Source organism: Harpegnathos saltator, unplaced genomic scaffold, assembly GCF_003227715.2.
Source record: "Harpegnathos saltator strain DR-91 unplaced genomic scaffold, Hsal_v8.6 scaffold25, whole genome shotgun sequence".
Taxonomy (NCBI): Eukaryota; Metazoa; Arthropoda; class Insecta; order Hymenoptera; family Formicidae; genus Harpegnathos; species Harpegnathos saltator.
This window is the reverse complement of record NW_020230039.1, coordinates 1741810-1755455: the sequence shown is the minus strand read 5'-3', so window position 1 is coordinate 1755455 and position 13646 is coordinate 1741810. Positions and strand designations below refer to the sequence as shown.

Below are 13646 nucleotides of genomic sequence, written 5' to 3'. Positions count from 1 at the left end.
TGCGCATATTCAAAGCGTGTGATGCAACGACTTTTGCTGTCAGTGGCAAATAGTAAATGTAACAAAATGATAAGAACTATTTTGTTGTACAGAAATTCATAGTAAGAATAGAAATTATGTAATATTTGAAGTTATATAATGAGTAAAATAAATATGCATATATACTATAAAATATTATTTATTATAAGAACTTTTATAAAACAATACTTATACATATTTATTATTATATATATTACATAATTATATATGAATATACTTATTACTAAACTTATATTAATAGATTCCTCAATCGACATTTTTTTGGATAATTATAAATTCTTTTAAATGATACCATTGTTGCTTTCTCTGCTGTACATGGTTACATCGATGTTATTATTTCCTTATCTGTTGTTGATGGTTGTGCTAAACGTCATAACATATTTTATATAATATATAATAATATAATGAATAATTTGTATTTCTAGCAATTATATTACATCCACAACCTCCACAAACAGTAGGCATTATCCAATCATAAATAATATAAATGCTAATAATATAAATAATATAAATAAGTATAAAAATTTGTTACTTTGTCTACTTACGGCATACAATGAAGGAATCATTCTTTCTTTTTTCCGTATCTATATGCTTTTCACATTCATTCAATGGCAAAACATTTGGCCTTAATCACGTTAATAATCCATTTATCTGATCGAAAGATTCCTTTGAAAAATGATCAGAGCAAATACGTGCACTTTTTGGAATATGTGGTGGAAGATTTAAGATATCGGCCCACAAATAGCGATTAGTATTATTTTTTGGAATGCTAAATATAAATATTTATATTATATTAAAAAACTTTTAAAAATTGGGTACTATTATTTTACAGTACATGCAATTTTATACTTGTGAAATGTAATTTTTCGATTTTTGTCCACATTGCTGGTTTTTTTCCAATTTTGGCTATCGGACCTGTTCTTACATTTTGGAACGCAACACTGCACCATTCTATTATTTGTATTTATCTTTTTTTATCACCGACATTTACACTGACAGTATTATTTTGCAGAGGTTATGCATGTGACTTTTCTTTCATAATTTTACTCACACATAACTTCATACACATCTATGTATGTATCAAATACTTACACACGGCACAACCAATTAGATTTAGGCACAGTTTACCTCGCCACACCGTCCCGCAATGGTTATCCCCTCGCAACTCTATGCTCTGTCTCTGTATTCCTATGTCTATGGAAAGAGCTATGAAGGTCTTTCTATTTCCAGCACTTCGGATGACAACCGAAACAGCCCGATGATGCACTTACATAGTTACTTTCTTTATATAGACAGGAAATTTCTCTCTATTTCTTCGTCTATCATTTTACGTAGTTCCATGCAGAATACAGCCACCATAGATATTTTTATTGGTCAACCGTTGAGTTTTTTGAATGCAGTCAGTATTGCCAACATATGAGTGCAATTTCGCAAAATGAATTGACAGCGCTAGTTACTTAGGCGTGACGTGCGGAACACGGCGAACCGGACCAAGCCGAACATGGTTTGAGGTGAAACGTGAGGCTGCTTCGCGTTGTCTCGCAGATATCGATTGGTCCCGGCGCGGGCTCGGATCGCGCGTCATGCGATGATCATGAGCGGCATGTCTCTGTGCCACGACGACGACGAAACTTAGATCGTGATCGCATTGCGTGAGATCTAGCGCGAAGGTAAGCGGTAGCGGCGTCATCCGCTTGACCTCCCGTGTTCAGCTTCAACGCGAACATCACCGTTTTTATCAACGTTTTCTGAACTGTCACGCGAATCTATCTGTCTCTCTTCACCGGATGCTGCTCCGAACTGTTGTCCTTCGACTGAGCTGTCATCATACATTTCACATTAAGTTCGAGTATTTTACACTCCTCAAGTACGTTCCATCGAACTGACAGAACTCCCGAAGTAGTTGCATTCAACATTGAACGCACGGTTAAGGGTGAGGTAGAAGGGATTCTATATTTTCGAATGAAAGAACTTGCATGAAGGAAAAGCTATGACATCTCGAAAAATAATTGTTGTTAATTTATTAATAGAGAAATTTAAATTTTTAAGAAATTGTACACACACATGAATGTGAATATTTTGGAAGTTTAAGATCTTAGAGTGTTGTTGGTCATGAATAGAAATACCTTGAAAGAATTAACCTTTATAATGCATACATGAAATTGCATAATATTTCTAAATATCATGGCTCATTTTTCTATCTATTGGTTACTTAATCTCAGATTGTATTCTTATTTACCTGTTCTAGGATTATCGACAGTGTTGTTTTAGAGTATTCCTACAGTATCTTGCTCATAATGGACCATATGATAAGTACAACTGGATATATGAAGATCATGAGGCGGTCATGTATTACCTCTATTTTTCAGGTTTGATATCAATTTGTGAATGTCTTGCAAGTAAAAAATATAATTCAACATTAATGTTAATCATGTTGTTAAACATGTTATAGGGGATGATGTGGAAATACCAAAAATTCTGGCAGCTGTAGATTCCAGTGTACAACTAAAACAAAAAGATTCTGAGATGGACTCTCCACCATCATGTTCGTTAAGTGCTGGGCCTCTTAGTGATCTTGGTAGCAGTGGCCTAGGAGGTTCAATTTCTAGTGATTCTGTTAGAGCACATCTTATAATGGAGGTAGTGTTTCTCTTTCCCTAATTAGTCACAATTATCAATGTATGTTCTCACATGTATCTGTACTCTTTTTTTTAATTTGTGTTAAATTAAATAACACTTTTCAGATGCAGGAGAGCGACATAGAGAGCAAGTCCCTATCGCAAGATTCTTTTGATTACTCAGATGGCATGTGTGGTGAGAACTTCAATACATTGAAAAAAGGCCCAGGTTGGAACGATGTGGATGGCAAGCTAGAAGTTGAGGTAGTTGATGTGGCGATCAAGCCACCACCGGAATTTCAGGATAGTCCATCCCCGCCAGACTCAGAGTCCTTATCGGCACCAATTCTGAGTTATGCACGGCTGATGAGGCAAATACCATGCTGGATGGATGATTATGCAGAAAGCTTAGTACAGTCAGTAGTAGAAGAGTCACTGGCTATTTCATGTCGTATCTCCTGGCCTGAGGGTAGGATCGCGCCGACTACAAACACGATACCGACGGTAATACGAGTGCAGCAATCCAATCCTAAGCGTATGTGGGACTTGATGGCACCCCCGGTGTGTCAAGGTGCCGCCACCATCACTATCACTCCTTATAACACACTGAATCGACCAAATTCGCGCTGCTCTTTAGCCTCCTCTAGACTGTCCAGTTCACATAACTCCATCAACACCACCGGACTTGGTCATAAGGCCGACGATAGCAGCTTCATTACGTCTGCGATGTCGCATGATGTACTCACTACCAGCGAAATCAGTGACATGTACAATGTGCCGTTCGACTCAGACATCTATACGGTGCCGATTGACGTGGTGCGACCACTGCATGATCTGCGGACACCACAACGGCCTAAGCGTCATCGTCATCATCGTAAGAGACGACGAAACGTGTCCGCGAGTTCACAAAGTGAACTGGAAGCTCATATCCAACAAGCTCGTCATTACTGTGGTAAATCCCGGGCCATCACGCATGTTATTAAATCACAACGTTTGTTGGCTGAGGTTTGCTGCAATGATGGCAATATCAATACTGGAATTGGCAGCAGCAGTGGTGGTGCCGGTGGTGATGGTGATGATGGTGGTGCTGGTGGTGGCGATGGTGGTGGTGGTGGTGATGGTGATGGTGATGGTGATGGTGATGGTGATGGTAATGTTGGTGCTGGGGGTGGTAGTAGTAATGGTAATGGCGGCAGTGGTGGTTGTGGTGGTGCTGGTATTGGTGGTAGCAGCAGTGGTGGTGGCAAACGACATAGTGTGCCTGGCACTTCTGGTCGTCATGCTGTCAGGACATCAAATGGACATGTGCACAATATCGGCGAACCGATCCACATGACGCTGCACGAGGTGCGACAGTACTTGCAAACGTTATATTCGAGCTCCAGCGATTCAAGTGAGAACAAGATAAAACGGGATAAAGCACCGTTGCTCGGCCATACGCCGGTGCATCTCGCCGCAACACCCAAGGTCCTCAGTATAAATAACAATAATAGGTAGGAGTAACGATTCACATATCGATAAGATAAAGAAATTTTATTTTTTCGAGAGTGATAACTAACTTCTATAGAGACCTTCCCTCTCAGTTTGATTTTAGTATCTTTAATCGTTCGTTATTCTTGCTTCACTCATCGAACTGATTCTGCAATATTGATCCGATGATACATTTAATTAATAGGTATAGCAGTAACGCGCACACAGACTCGTCTACGGACACGCCAGTATCCAATAAAAGTACCAGCAACGGACTGATGATCCACAACCACAATAACAACAATAACAATAACAATAACAACAACAACCATAATAATAATAATGGTAACAACGTCAAAAAGCATAAGAGGAATGCTTTCGTTGGCATCAGGCACAAGAAAGCACGTGACGAATCGCACAAGGAGAAGAGCGAGTCTGAGCGTGAGAAGATCAAGAAAAGTCAACGCAATTTCTCTTTGAATCTCAAGCAGACGCTGTGCAATATATTTCGATTTCGTCGGCTAGGATCGCCGGACCATTTCGTGGAAAAACGCAACAGTATCGTGCAAGGAGAGATCGTCGAGGAAGAAGAAGCGAGTGTCGATTTTGACCAACATGCGATCAATAATAACAATACCGCGTCTGAGACGGAACCATCCGCACAGAAGTTGCCGTTCTTTAAACGCGCGCTGCCTCCCCTGCCTAAGAGCATTAATGGCCAAGTAAGCGTAGAACAGGCAGAGGAAGCTCTCACGGCGATGGTGCCTAAGTGCGAATCCCCGAGCTCAGTGCAGCAAGTCCCAGTGCAGCAAGCTGCGCGACTCGAGGAAGATGTTGCAGAGGACACGAGTATGGATTTTGCCGCCAGCATTGAAAAAGTGAAGGATGTATGTAAAATAGCTGTTTTCTTAGATAATTTGAGGTTCGCTCGTTTGAAAAACATTGCATTAATTCTAAAATATTACTTTTTTTAAAACAGTACGGGTGGTACTGGGGACCTATATCTGGTGAAGCGGCGGAGAAGATATTATCTAATGAGCCGGACGGCTCGTTTATCGTACGGGATAGTAGCGACGATCACTATATATTCTCTTTGTCGTTCAGACTCAACAGTTGCGTGCGTCATGTCAGGATAGAGCATGATCAGGGTAAGTTTGATGATTTCGTGTATTGAGAATCCATATCATGGAAAATCTATTTAAACTCGTTTCTACTTTGACGCAGGTAATTTCAGCTTTGGCAGTTGCACAAAGTTTAAGTCGCACACTATTGTCGACTTCATCGAGAACGCGGTCGAACATTCACGTAGCGGTCGCTATCTCTTTTTCCTGCATCGACGACCGGTATTAGGACCGATGAGAGTGCAACTGCTCCATCCAGTGTCGCGATTCAAACAGGTTCAGAGTCTGCAGCACACGTGCAGATTCGTTATCCTGAAGATGGTGCGTAGGGACTTGATACCGACTTTACCGCTGCCGCGCCGGCTCATTGACTATCTCAGCACGCCCCATTACTATAGCGAGCAATTGGCAACCGAGCAAGACGATCGGGCTGAGTCGCCCGTCAGCTCGTCGACCGGCGAACTGGAGAAGATCTGCTTCACGCCACAGGGCCTGTCGTGAGGTACAGCTGCGCGACTTTTCCCTCTTACTCCTCTTCCGCCCCGTCCTCTGTGCAAAGAGATATTCGTACCGAATGTCGCCCACGGCGTTAACAGAAATTTAATTCACTGTTTAATTGAATTCTTCACAGTATGTATAGACATTTTTATCGCGACTTGATTGAGTTTCTACTGACGCGCAAGAGATTAGCATTTAAGTCCCTTGCCCGGAATCTTGTCTGACGTGAATTTTTCATTTGTCGTAGATCGATATGTCACCAGAGACACACGCATATACATATATTTTAATTTAATTCACGGCTTAATTAATATTTTGCTTGCGCATAAATATTTATTATTTTGTTACTCGATTGAGTTTGCGTTTGTCAACGTGTAAAAGTTTAATGGCTTTATCAAAATTTTGTTGATCCACTAGAATTTAATTCGCTATTGAATTAATTATTTAATTGGACCCCGGTTAACATAATTCTTTTGGCGATTTAAATTATCAAATTATATTTTCATGCGTGAAAATATAATTCACGATCGAATGAAATTTTCGCTTATATGCCGAAATTCAACTTTTGCGGCTCAATTAAATTTTTGTTATCGTCGACCTTAATAATGTGGCGTAAGGTAACGATTATACGCCTGTGATTTTGATTATTTTGGCGGCGTATCGATTCGTAAAGTGAGTATTGTGATTAAACTTGAAAGTAGAGGAACTTAGGAGAATTTCCGTGTGCACCGTATACCTAGAGCTGCAAATTATAGTCGTTTTCAGTTGCTTGATTTTTTTTTATTATCAAGAGAAAAAGATAGATTTCACACAATTTGATCACACAATTTTGACACAATTTGCGATATTGCATGTCCATCCACTTTATGCGCATCGCAACGTTAATATTCGTCGTGCAAAAAACTGCGATATTAGTGTTTTTTTTTCTTCGCGATGGTAATTGCAAAATTGTTAAAATATATTATTTCGTATGGAAAACATTTTTATACAAATGTTACTTTTACTTGAGAAAAAACAAAATATCAGTTACTTGACGTTTCTTATGAATTTCATATCTCTTTTAAATATTGGTTGTGATACATTATTTTTGCTTAAATTTATCGTTTCTTTTTTTTTTTTGTTTTTCGCGATCAACAAACATGATTTTGTGCGGTTTGTATTGCAGCTATACATGGAATTATAGGGAATTGTTTTCGCAAAAAAATAGACAATTAACCGAAGCGGTTAAATAGAAATAGAGATTTATCGATAAAATCGTTTCTTACTCTCGCATCCAATTACTCATTTGACAATAGTATTTCCGTTGGCATTGATTTTCATAATGCAATTTTAAAGACGGTGAAACAGAAAAATACTCACTGAACTAAGCGCAAAACAAATTCTATATAGCCCTTCTAGTTCAGTTCTTTTCTGTCGACTTTACGAATGACAAGATTACATGAATGATTTTATGAATGAATAGAGAGAGAGAGGGAGAGGGAGAGGGAGAGAGAGAGAGAGAGAGAGAGAGAGAGAGAGAGAGAGAGAGAGAGAGAGAGCGTGTGCGTGTGCGTGTAAAAGTACATATATAAATATACAAATATACACATATAGAAACACAGATGGTCGGATGAAGAAAAAAGTGAAAAAAGAAGAATTCAGCGTGTCATATTTGCATTTTTGTCGAAGCTTCTGTGGATTAACTGTGTTCGGGATTCAGTTAGAGGAATTATATTCTGCGTCTGTTTATCATAGTCGAACTTTCAGCTAGACTCAAAAAATAGTGTCCATTTATAATTCAGGACAAATTCAAAGTCAAATTAGTTGATTCAGACTAACTTCTAGGTGATTAATTCAACAAACAGAATGAACCTAGGACAACTTAAATTGCATTTCGGATTATTCTCAGAATCTTTTACGAATCGATCACGCGAAACCAGCGGAAGTTATCTCGGCTATAATAGCTCTTACAAGTATATAAATAACCAAAGGGACTTTTGGCAATATGTAAAGGGTAGCTAATATCGTAATGTGTGACTCGATTGCGTCGTGTTAATTTCTCGTTCGTTTAAGTAGCCAGTTTTTTTTTTCTTTAAACTGATTAACGTTTAGTTGACGGAACTCTTAGTGCAAAACATTAGTATCTGGTGCTATGCGGAATAGTGCGGAATCATTATAATCTTCATTTCGCACAGTTAGAGTAAATCGCGCGTTCATCTTTGTACTCATATAAGTTTGTGACGCAGCGCCGTACAATAACACTTGGAAATTGATCGGATTCGTAGAAGGCAATGCAGAAGTTTGTTAATTTATTTTTATACTTTTCTCGCGTAATTTGTTACTTTTCGACATCGTAATTTCATTGTGTAAAATGTTACATTGTTACGTACTTCTGAAAATTGTAAATGAGTAACGACATTTCTAAGCTTCTCAGAAGGTAGAGACTTATTCCGACCAATTTTCATCTTTCGATGTTCCCTAGAGCTTAAACAACTTGGCATTAGTATCGCGATAGATCTTCCAAAGGAAAACTTCCTGTCGTATTCTGTAACCGAATATCGTGAGGACACATTTATTCGTATGTGGACCCCTTGATTTTCTCTTTTTCGTTGTTGCATTCTTCTCCTAACATAACATCATCAGAAGTAATTCGTTGATTGATTTATTACCTCAAGGAGGTACAAGGCGGATGTGGTTTGAGTTATTTCTCTCACGAAGTGTGTCGCTTGAAAAATTCTGTTTTTTGCGCTTTAATAAATTGAAGAACATACACACGAGCATGTGTACGAGCATATACACGAGCACAAATCCATACATACATAACAAGACACACGTAACACACGCAATACGAATAAATTTTGTACCCAGTACCCACTTGGTAGATTTTGCAATACGATTACTATTAATATTAACGAGGACGTCCAATGTGTGTGGACTAGACGAATCCTGTGCGAGGATTCGCGAGATGTGCGTATAGTTAACGATTAATAACGGCACCACAAAACCTCACAGTCACAGAGGGAGGTATACGTATATAGAGCAGAATTAGTAAGATTTTATAACGAGCGTATTTACGTCGGCATAAATTGCACACGACACACTAACATACATCCAGAACACATACATGCACAACACGCGTCTTCGCTTGCGAGGAAGTTGTAGTTGTTAAGAGAACGCGAGCATTTTATTTAGTGAAATTATGTTTTAAGGGTCAGTTGCATTAACAGGCTCAGTTAACCGATCAACGACAATCGATATCGCGATCACATTTAATTCTAAACTGTAGCAGTGAGCGAGACAAGACTCTTGATTAACCGCGTGTTCGTATTATTTAACTTTAACTAATTTTAGTTGACAATTGTAACATAGTAGAGTTTACGAATTAATTTATGTGAAATCAACTTTAATTAATCGAAAGATCTTGGCTTAGCCTTATTGATCTTTTGACTTAATTGATTGACATCGAGCTAATCCGAATTAATTTCAAGCGTGATTAGCGCTTGATGTTAGTGCAATCATCCCTGGAGATTAGTTGTACCTTAATTAATTAATTCTTTTTCTTTCTCGAGAGGGAAGAGGTCATAGTTTTAGCCGAAAATATATATAAATATAGATAAGACAAAAATTTATTTAACCGCAGTTAGTATTAATCAATGTTTTCGTTAGCCACAGTTGATGCAACCGGCTCTAAAAATTAATTATAAAAAAACAGCGTTCCGCGCCAAGCGGGAGACCTTTGAAGGCTGCAGTGTGCCCGAAAAGCTATCGCGACTATATATATACCATCGCATAAGAACGCGCATTTTTTATTTCAATAATTGAAGCGTGACGTTTAATCCTTAGACTGCGAGTCGCTTGAAAATAAAACTATTGCTGTGTGAGCGACATAGAGCTAGTGCTAACAATCACGATGCGACACATTCACATGTAACAGGCAGCGTTCATAGTCGCTGTGTTTGGACATTTACGCGTTGGTAGCGTCTTATCTTTATTGTTAATTACATGCCGAAGGAAAATAAAACGACGCTGTTAGCACGAAAGCTACATTGATAATAAATAAAGATGCCTAAAGACACTGTCTCCTAGTAAGCTGCATACTGGAATTGGCTTTTTCAAGGAGACAGATAGATGCTGATAAAATTGATATCTTTGTCAACAACACGTCTTATTAAAAATGTCGGAAGAGCGTGACTGACAAAGATAGATAATTTAATCTTCATCTATTCATTACAGATTTGACTTTTGAATTGGAACGGAGTACATACAGAACTGTTAATAATTATATGAAGAATACCTTTAAGCGCTGTCCGCACTGTAAAGATTAAACGAAATTTCAACAATCGAGATTAGACGTACATATTGAACGATGTAAAACGATAAAAATGGTCGTGTTTAGCGCCAAATGCAAGCACGCTCGCAGCCTGAGCGAGGTTCGTCCAGGTAGCTCAACAAGTCCCTGTCTTCGATCGTCGATTGCGTGAATTAGGTGACGGGAGGTGTACGTGTCAAATGTTTTTGTATATTTGTAACACTTTCGACGTCGGCGCCGCGAAGGAGCGATTGCCTTTGAATGTACACTTCTTCTAGCGAAATGTGATATTACTGATAAAGCGGATGGTCACGATTAGATCGCCGTTTCGCGTCGAGCGAATGCTGGAAACATTTAGACGAATCGAGCGTTCACACGCAGGATGTCCCGCAACAAGCTATCGGATGTACGATGCAAGCTTCGAAGCACGATACTTCGCGGGATAGTCTGCCCTACAGAACGTATCTTTCCGGCCTTGGTTGTGAAAAACGTGGTAGATTCGTTCGGTGATCCTCGATCGAGCTTGATCGTTTGGCGCGGAACGTAGGATGTATCCTCTCGTGTATGCCAAAATATGCAGCTGTACCCGGAGTACAGCATCTTCCTTGTATTTCTTGTTCGGTGTTAAATATGTAATGTTGTGTACAAAAGCTCTTACACGATCATTGGTTACGTAAGTTATATATACTTAGGCAGATTCGTAATTCGGCAGAGGAATTCTTTAGCATATATGGGGAGGGTAAAAAAAAGGGATCAAGAAGATTTTGTAAGATATTGAAGAAATGTACAAGATGTTGTACTTCGGCAGTATGAAACAGGTACATTAAAATCTTATTGTTTTACATACAATTGTCGAATGCTAGTCACAAATATTGCATTTTTCAGTTGGAATTCAGTATTGTTTACTAATAAAATATCAATTCACGTGCGAAGTCTTTGTGTTTATTCTTGCTGACGTTTAAATCCAAGTAAAAAAGAGAAGGAAAATTTAAGAGAGAAAACGAATTGCGAAGGTCCAATTACAAGAAATAAGCGAGTACAGTTTTTAAAGTATCCAATAAAAGCAATCTTGTAAATTTACGGTCAAACATCCAGGCTTTGATTTTTATTTGTTGTTATCGTATGACTGGATTGTGAACAATACACATATTTGACACGAGATACATAATAAAGAATCGATTTTTTTCAAAACGTAGACTCGTCCGATTCTTGAAGTCAGACCTGCAATTCGACTACGGAGATAACTTATTGTATACGACAAGGTGTACTAATTTATTTATTCTAGTCTAATGTACAGGATGTTTCGCATAAGGCTACTCGGAACCGTGTGTATGCATGTGTTTATTAAAAAAACATTGAGGATACAGAAAATAGTTAAAGAAAAAAAAGAAATTAATAAAAAGATTTTGTTTTTAACACGATCGTCTTTGGAATTAAAAAAAATAAGTTCTTTTCCGAAAGAAATTGTTCGACGCTATTTGGACCGAGACACCTTAAATGAGACACCTTGTATCTTCGTCACCAAGTTCGATTGTTATCAGAGTGGGATGTGCAGGATTAGGCGTCTTCTGCGGATTTTTTAATTTTGTAAATACAATACGATATATATAAATAAATATACATACGTTCCGGAATTTTTATTAGCGTGTCGACTATCTCTCAATTGGCACACTCGCATAATTCCATAGAAATAAAAATAGAATAACTGATTGTGAAAACGCGCGATTCCGTTTGGCCGTGTGACCGATAAAGTTATTAATTTTCTGAAGTGTTTTCAGAGTGAAAGAATCCACTGTTCCGCTTGTTTCCATGTTTCCGCGAACGCCTTTTGTAAAATATCAAATGTATTTACTTACAATCTATATCTGCAGATATTTGAATTAAAAATATCCAAAAGAATCTATCAGTTAATAATGCGTTAAGTTTATACCGATGTACGCTTTTACACGCGAATAACGTAACACCATCTGCGAATGTGATAATTACTTTAACATCGCTGTAGGGTAATTCGTGGGATCATTTTATAATTTTAAGTGCCAACACTCAATCACGTTAATCACGCACCCGAGAGCACGAGAAGCGAATCCTGTCCTTCGTTATAGGTTCGTCACAGTGGAATGGTATACGTGAGCGTATGAAGTAATCGCGTATGTATTTGATTACCCATGTTTGTACTACAATGTTGAAAATAAAACACATTTTTTGAGATTCATATAGCCGATTCTTGCAATATTACTAAGGATCTAAGCTCATATCTCTTTATTTTATTTCGCAAGTTCGAGAAATGATAATAGAATTGGTCACATTATTTCTCACATGTATATCATAATTGTGAAATAATTTGCATAGAAAAAGTTTGTTCCACAAATAAATTTATTATTTTGTACAATGTTCTTCTCATGAAAGTTACAAGGAGCAAAATAAACAATAGTGAGACTTAGAAATTAGATTCATCTTTCTCTTTACTCTTTTCCTTAATAAACATCACAGGTAGATGTAGCAGACATTGCGTAATCTACGGTGGAATACCCAGAGTTTTTCTCACCAATTTCTGAGCAATCTTCTCAAATTCACTGTGATCTTCCCTCCACATCTTAGCAGCATCTACATTGGCGCCGCTTTCATCATTTGGTTCAGCCAACATACTTACTACACTCAACAGTATTTTCTCAACACTCTGTACTGGACTCCACCTTTCTGCACTGCTTTCGTAACCCATTGGGTCATCACCGGGTGCATGTAATATACTTATACAGACTCTTCCATCTGCATAAACTAGTATAAAGTAGAAGGAAGAAAACTATATTCTTTGTATGCAATTAACAAGTGATTGTTATTATATTGTGCAGCACAATCTGTGTAATATCTTACTATTAGGATGAAACATCTCGCAAGTGAACTGCATCTTTGGTGGACTCAATGGATAATCTGGTGGGAATATTAGTTTTGCTGGAAACACTCCGCCTTCAAAGCATGTTCCTTCTGGACCACTGAAAATATTTACTTTTGTTAAGATAATAATGGAATAACTGTAAAATATATAGACTGATAAATTCACGATAGTCATTGTTTTCATTGTTTATTTGACATACAAAATTAAAAACGTCACTCTGTATGGGATAAGAGGTTAGGAAAATGCATGAAATGATACAGCAGATTTAGATATAAATTGACGAGACGTGCTTTCCCGGGTGGAAAAATAAAGTAATACTTACGTTATAAGAGCCTCCCATTCAAAAAAATTTTCTTCGTTGATCGGACCAGCAATGATGCCTTCTGGTGGATTTAACGTTAGCTCTGCAAGTTTGTCATATAACGGTAATATATCGGTCAATCAGTCGATGCGCAAGCGAACGATTGCGGCAACGGAAATTAATCTCATGCAACGACGCCATTATTAAGCGAATTTATCGCAATGCTAATGTTACCGCGATATGTTGAAAATGCTAAAAAGCTGAGTCTCACGTTTATACTCTGCCATTAGCCGTCTGAGCGCTGAACCCGCCATCGTCTTAATCGTGTACCGTAGTGTACTGCGTGCACGTTTAACAACTGAGCACGATACGTCAAGTTAAGGGTCTACAGAAGCCATACTAGAGACCTCTTGCGGAG

At 38.2% G+C, this 13646-nt stretch overlaps 2 protein-coding genes and 1 long non-coding RNA gene across 6 annotated transcripts; 1 reads left to right on the top strand and 2 right to left on the bottom strand.

Annotated features, from left to right (window-relative positions):
* Positions 1-281: 281 nt before the first annotated feature.
* LOC112588604 (uncharacterized) lies at positions 282-1139 on the bottom strand. Its single transcript, XR_003112945.1, has 3 exons — positions 889-1139; positions 585-808; positions 282-402 (listed from the first exon to the last, which is right to left on the bottom strand). It is a non-coding gene; the product is annotated as an uncharacterized LOC112588604 (long non-coding RNA).
* Positions 1140-1526: 387 nt separating this feature from the next.
* On the top strand, positions 1527-12246 carry LOC105183859 (uncharacterized). Of its 3 annotated transcripts, XM_025298951.1 has the most exons (8): positions 1527-1709; positions 1884-1972; positions 2288-2408; positions 2492-2679; positions 2784-4150; positions 4333-5014; positions 5107-5275; positions 5352-12246. In XM_025298951.1, exons 3-8 carry the CDS (start codon positions 2387-2389, stop codon positions 5747-5749), a joined length of 2826 nt encoding a protein of 941 aa, XP_025154736.1. In that variant the 5' UTR covers positions 1527-1709; positions 1884-1972; positions 2288-2386; the 3' UTR covers positions 5750-12246. The 3 variants fall into 3 exon arrangements, with proteins under 3 accessions (XP_025154736.1, XP_025154734.1, XP_025154735.1); XM_025298949.1 differs by lacking the exon at positions 1884-1972; XM_025298950.1 differs by having other exon boundaries at positions 1527-1906.
* A 140-nt stretch (positions 12247-12386) lies between these two features.
* On the bottom strand, positions 12387-13646 carry Ubc7 (ubiquitin conjugating enzyme 7). Of its 2 annotated transcripts, XM_011142264.3 has the most exons (4): positions 13500-13646; positions 13250-13331; positions 12906-13024; positions 12392-12809 (listed from the first exon to the last, which is right to left on the bottom strand). In XM_011142264.3, the coding sequence occupies exons 1-4, from the start codon at positions 13540-13542 to the stop codon at positions 12550-12552; spliced, it is 504 nt and encodes a 167-aa protein (XP_011140566.1). In that variant the 5' UTR covers positions 13543-13646; the 3' UTR covers positions 12392-12549. The 2 variants fall into 2 exon arrangements, with proteins under 2 accessions (XP_025154737.1, XP_011140566.1); XM_025298952.1 differs by lacking the exons at positions 13250-13331; positions 13500-13646 and adding an exon at positions 13127-13229 and having other exon boundaries at positions 12387-12809.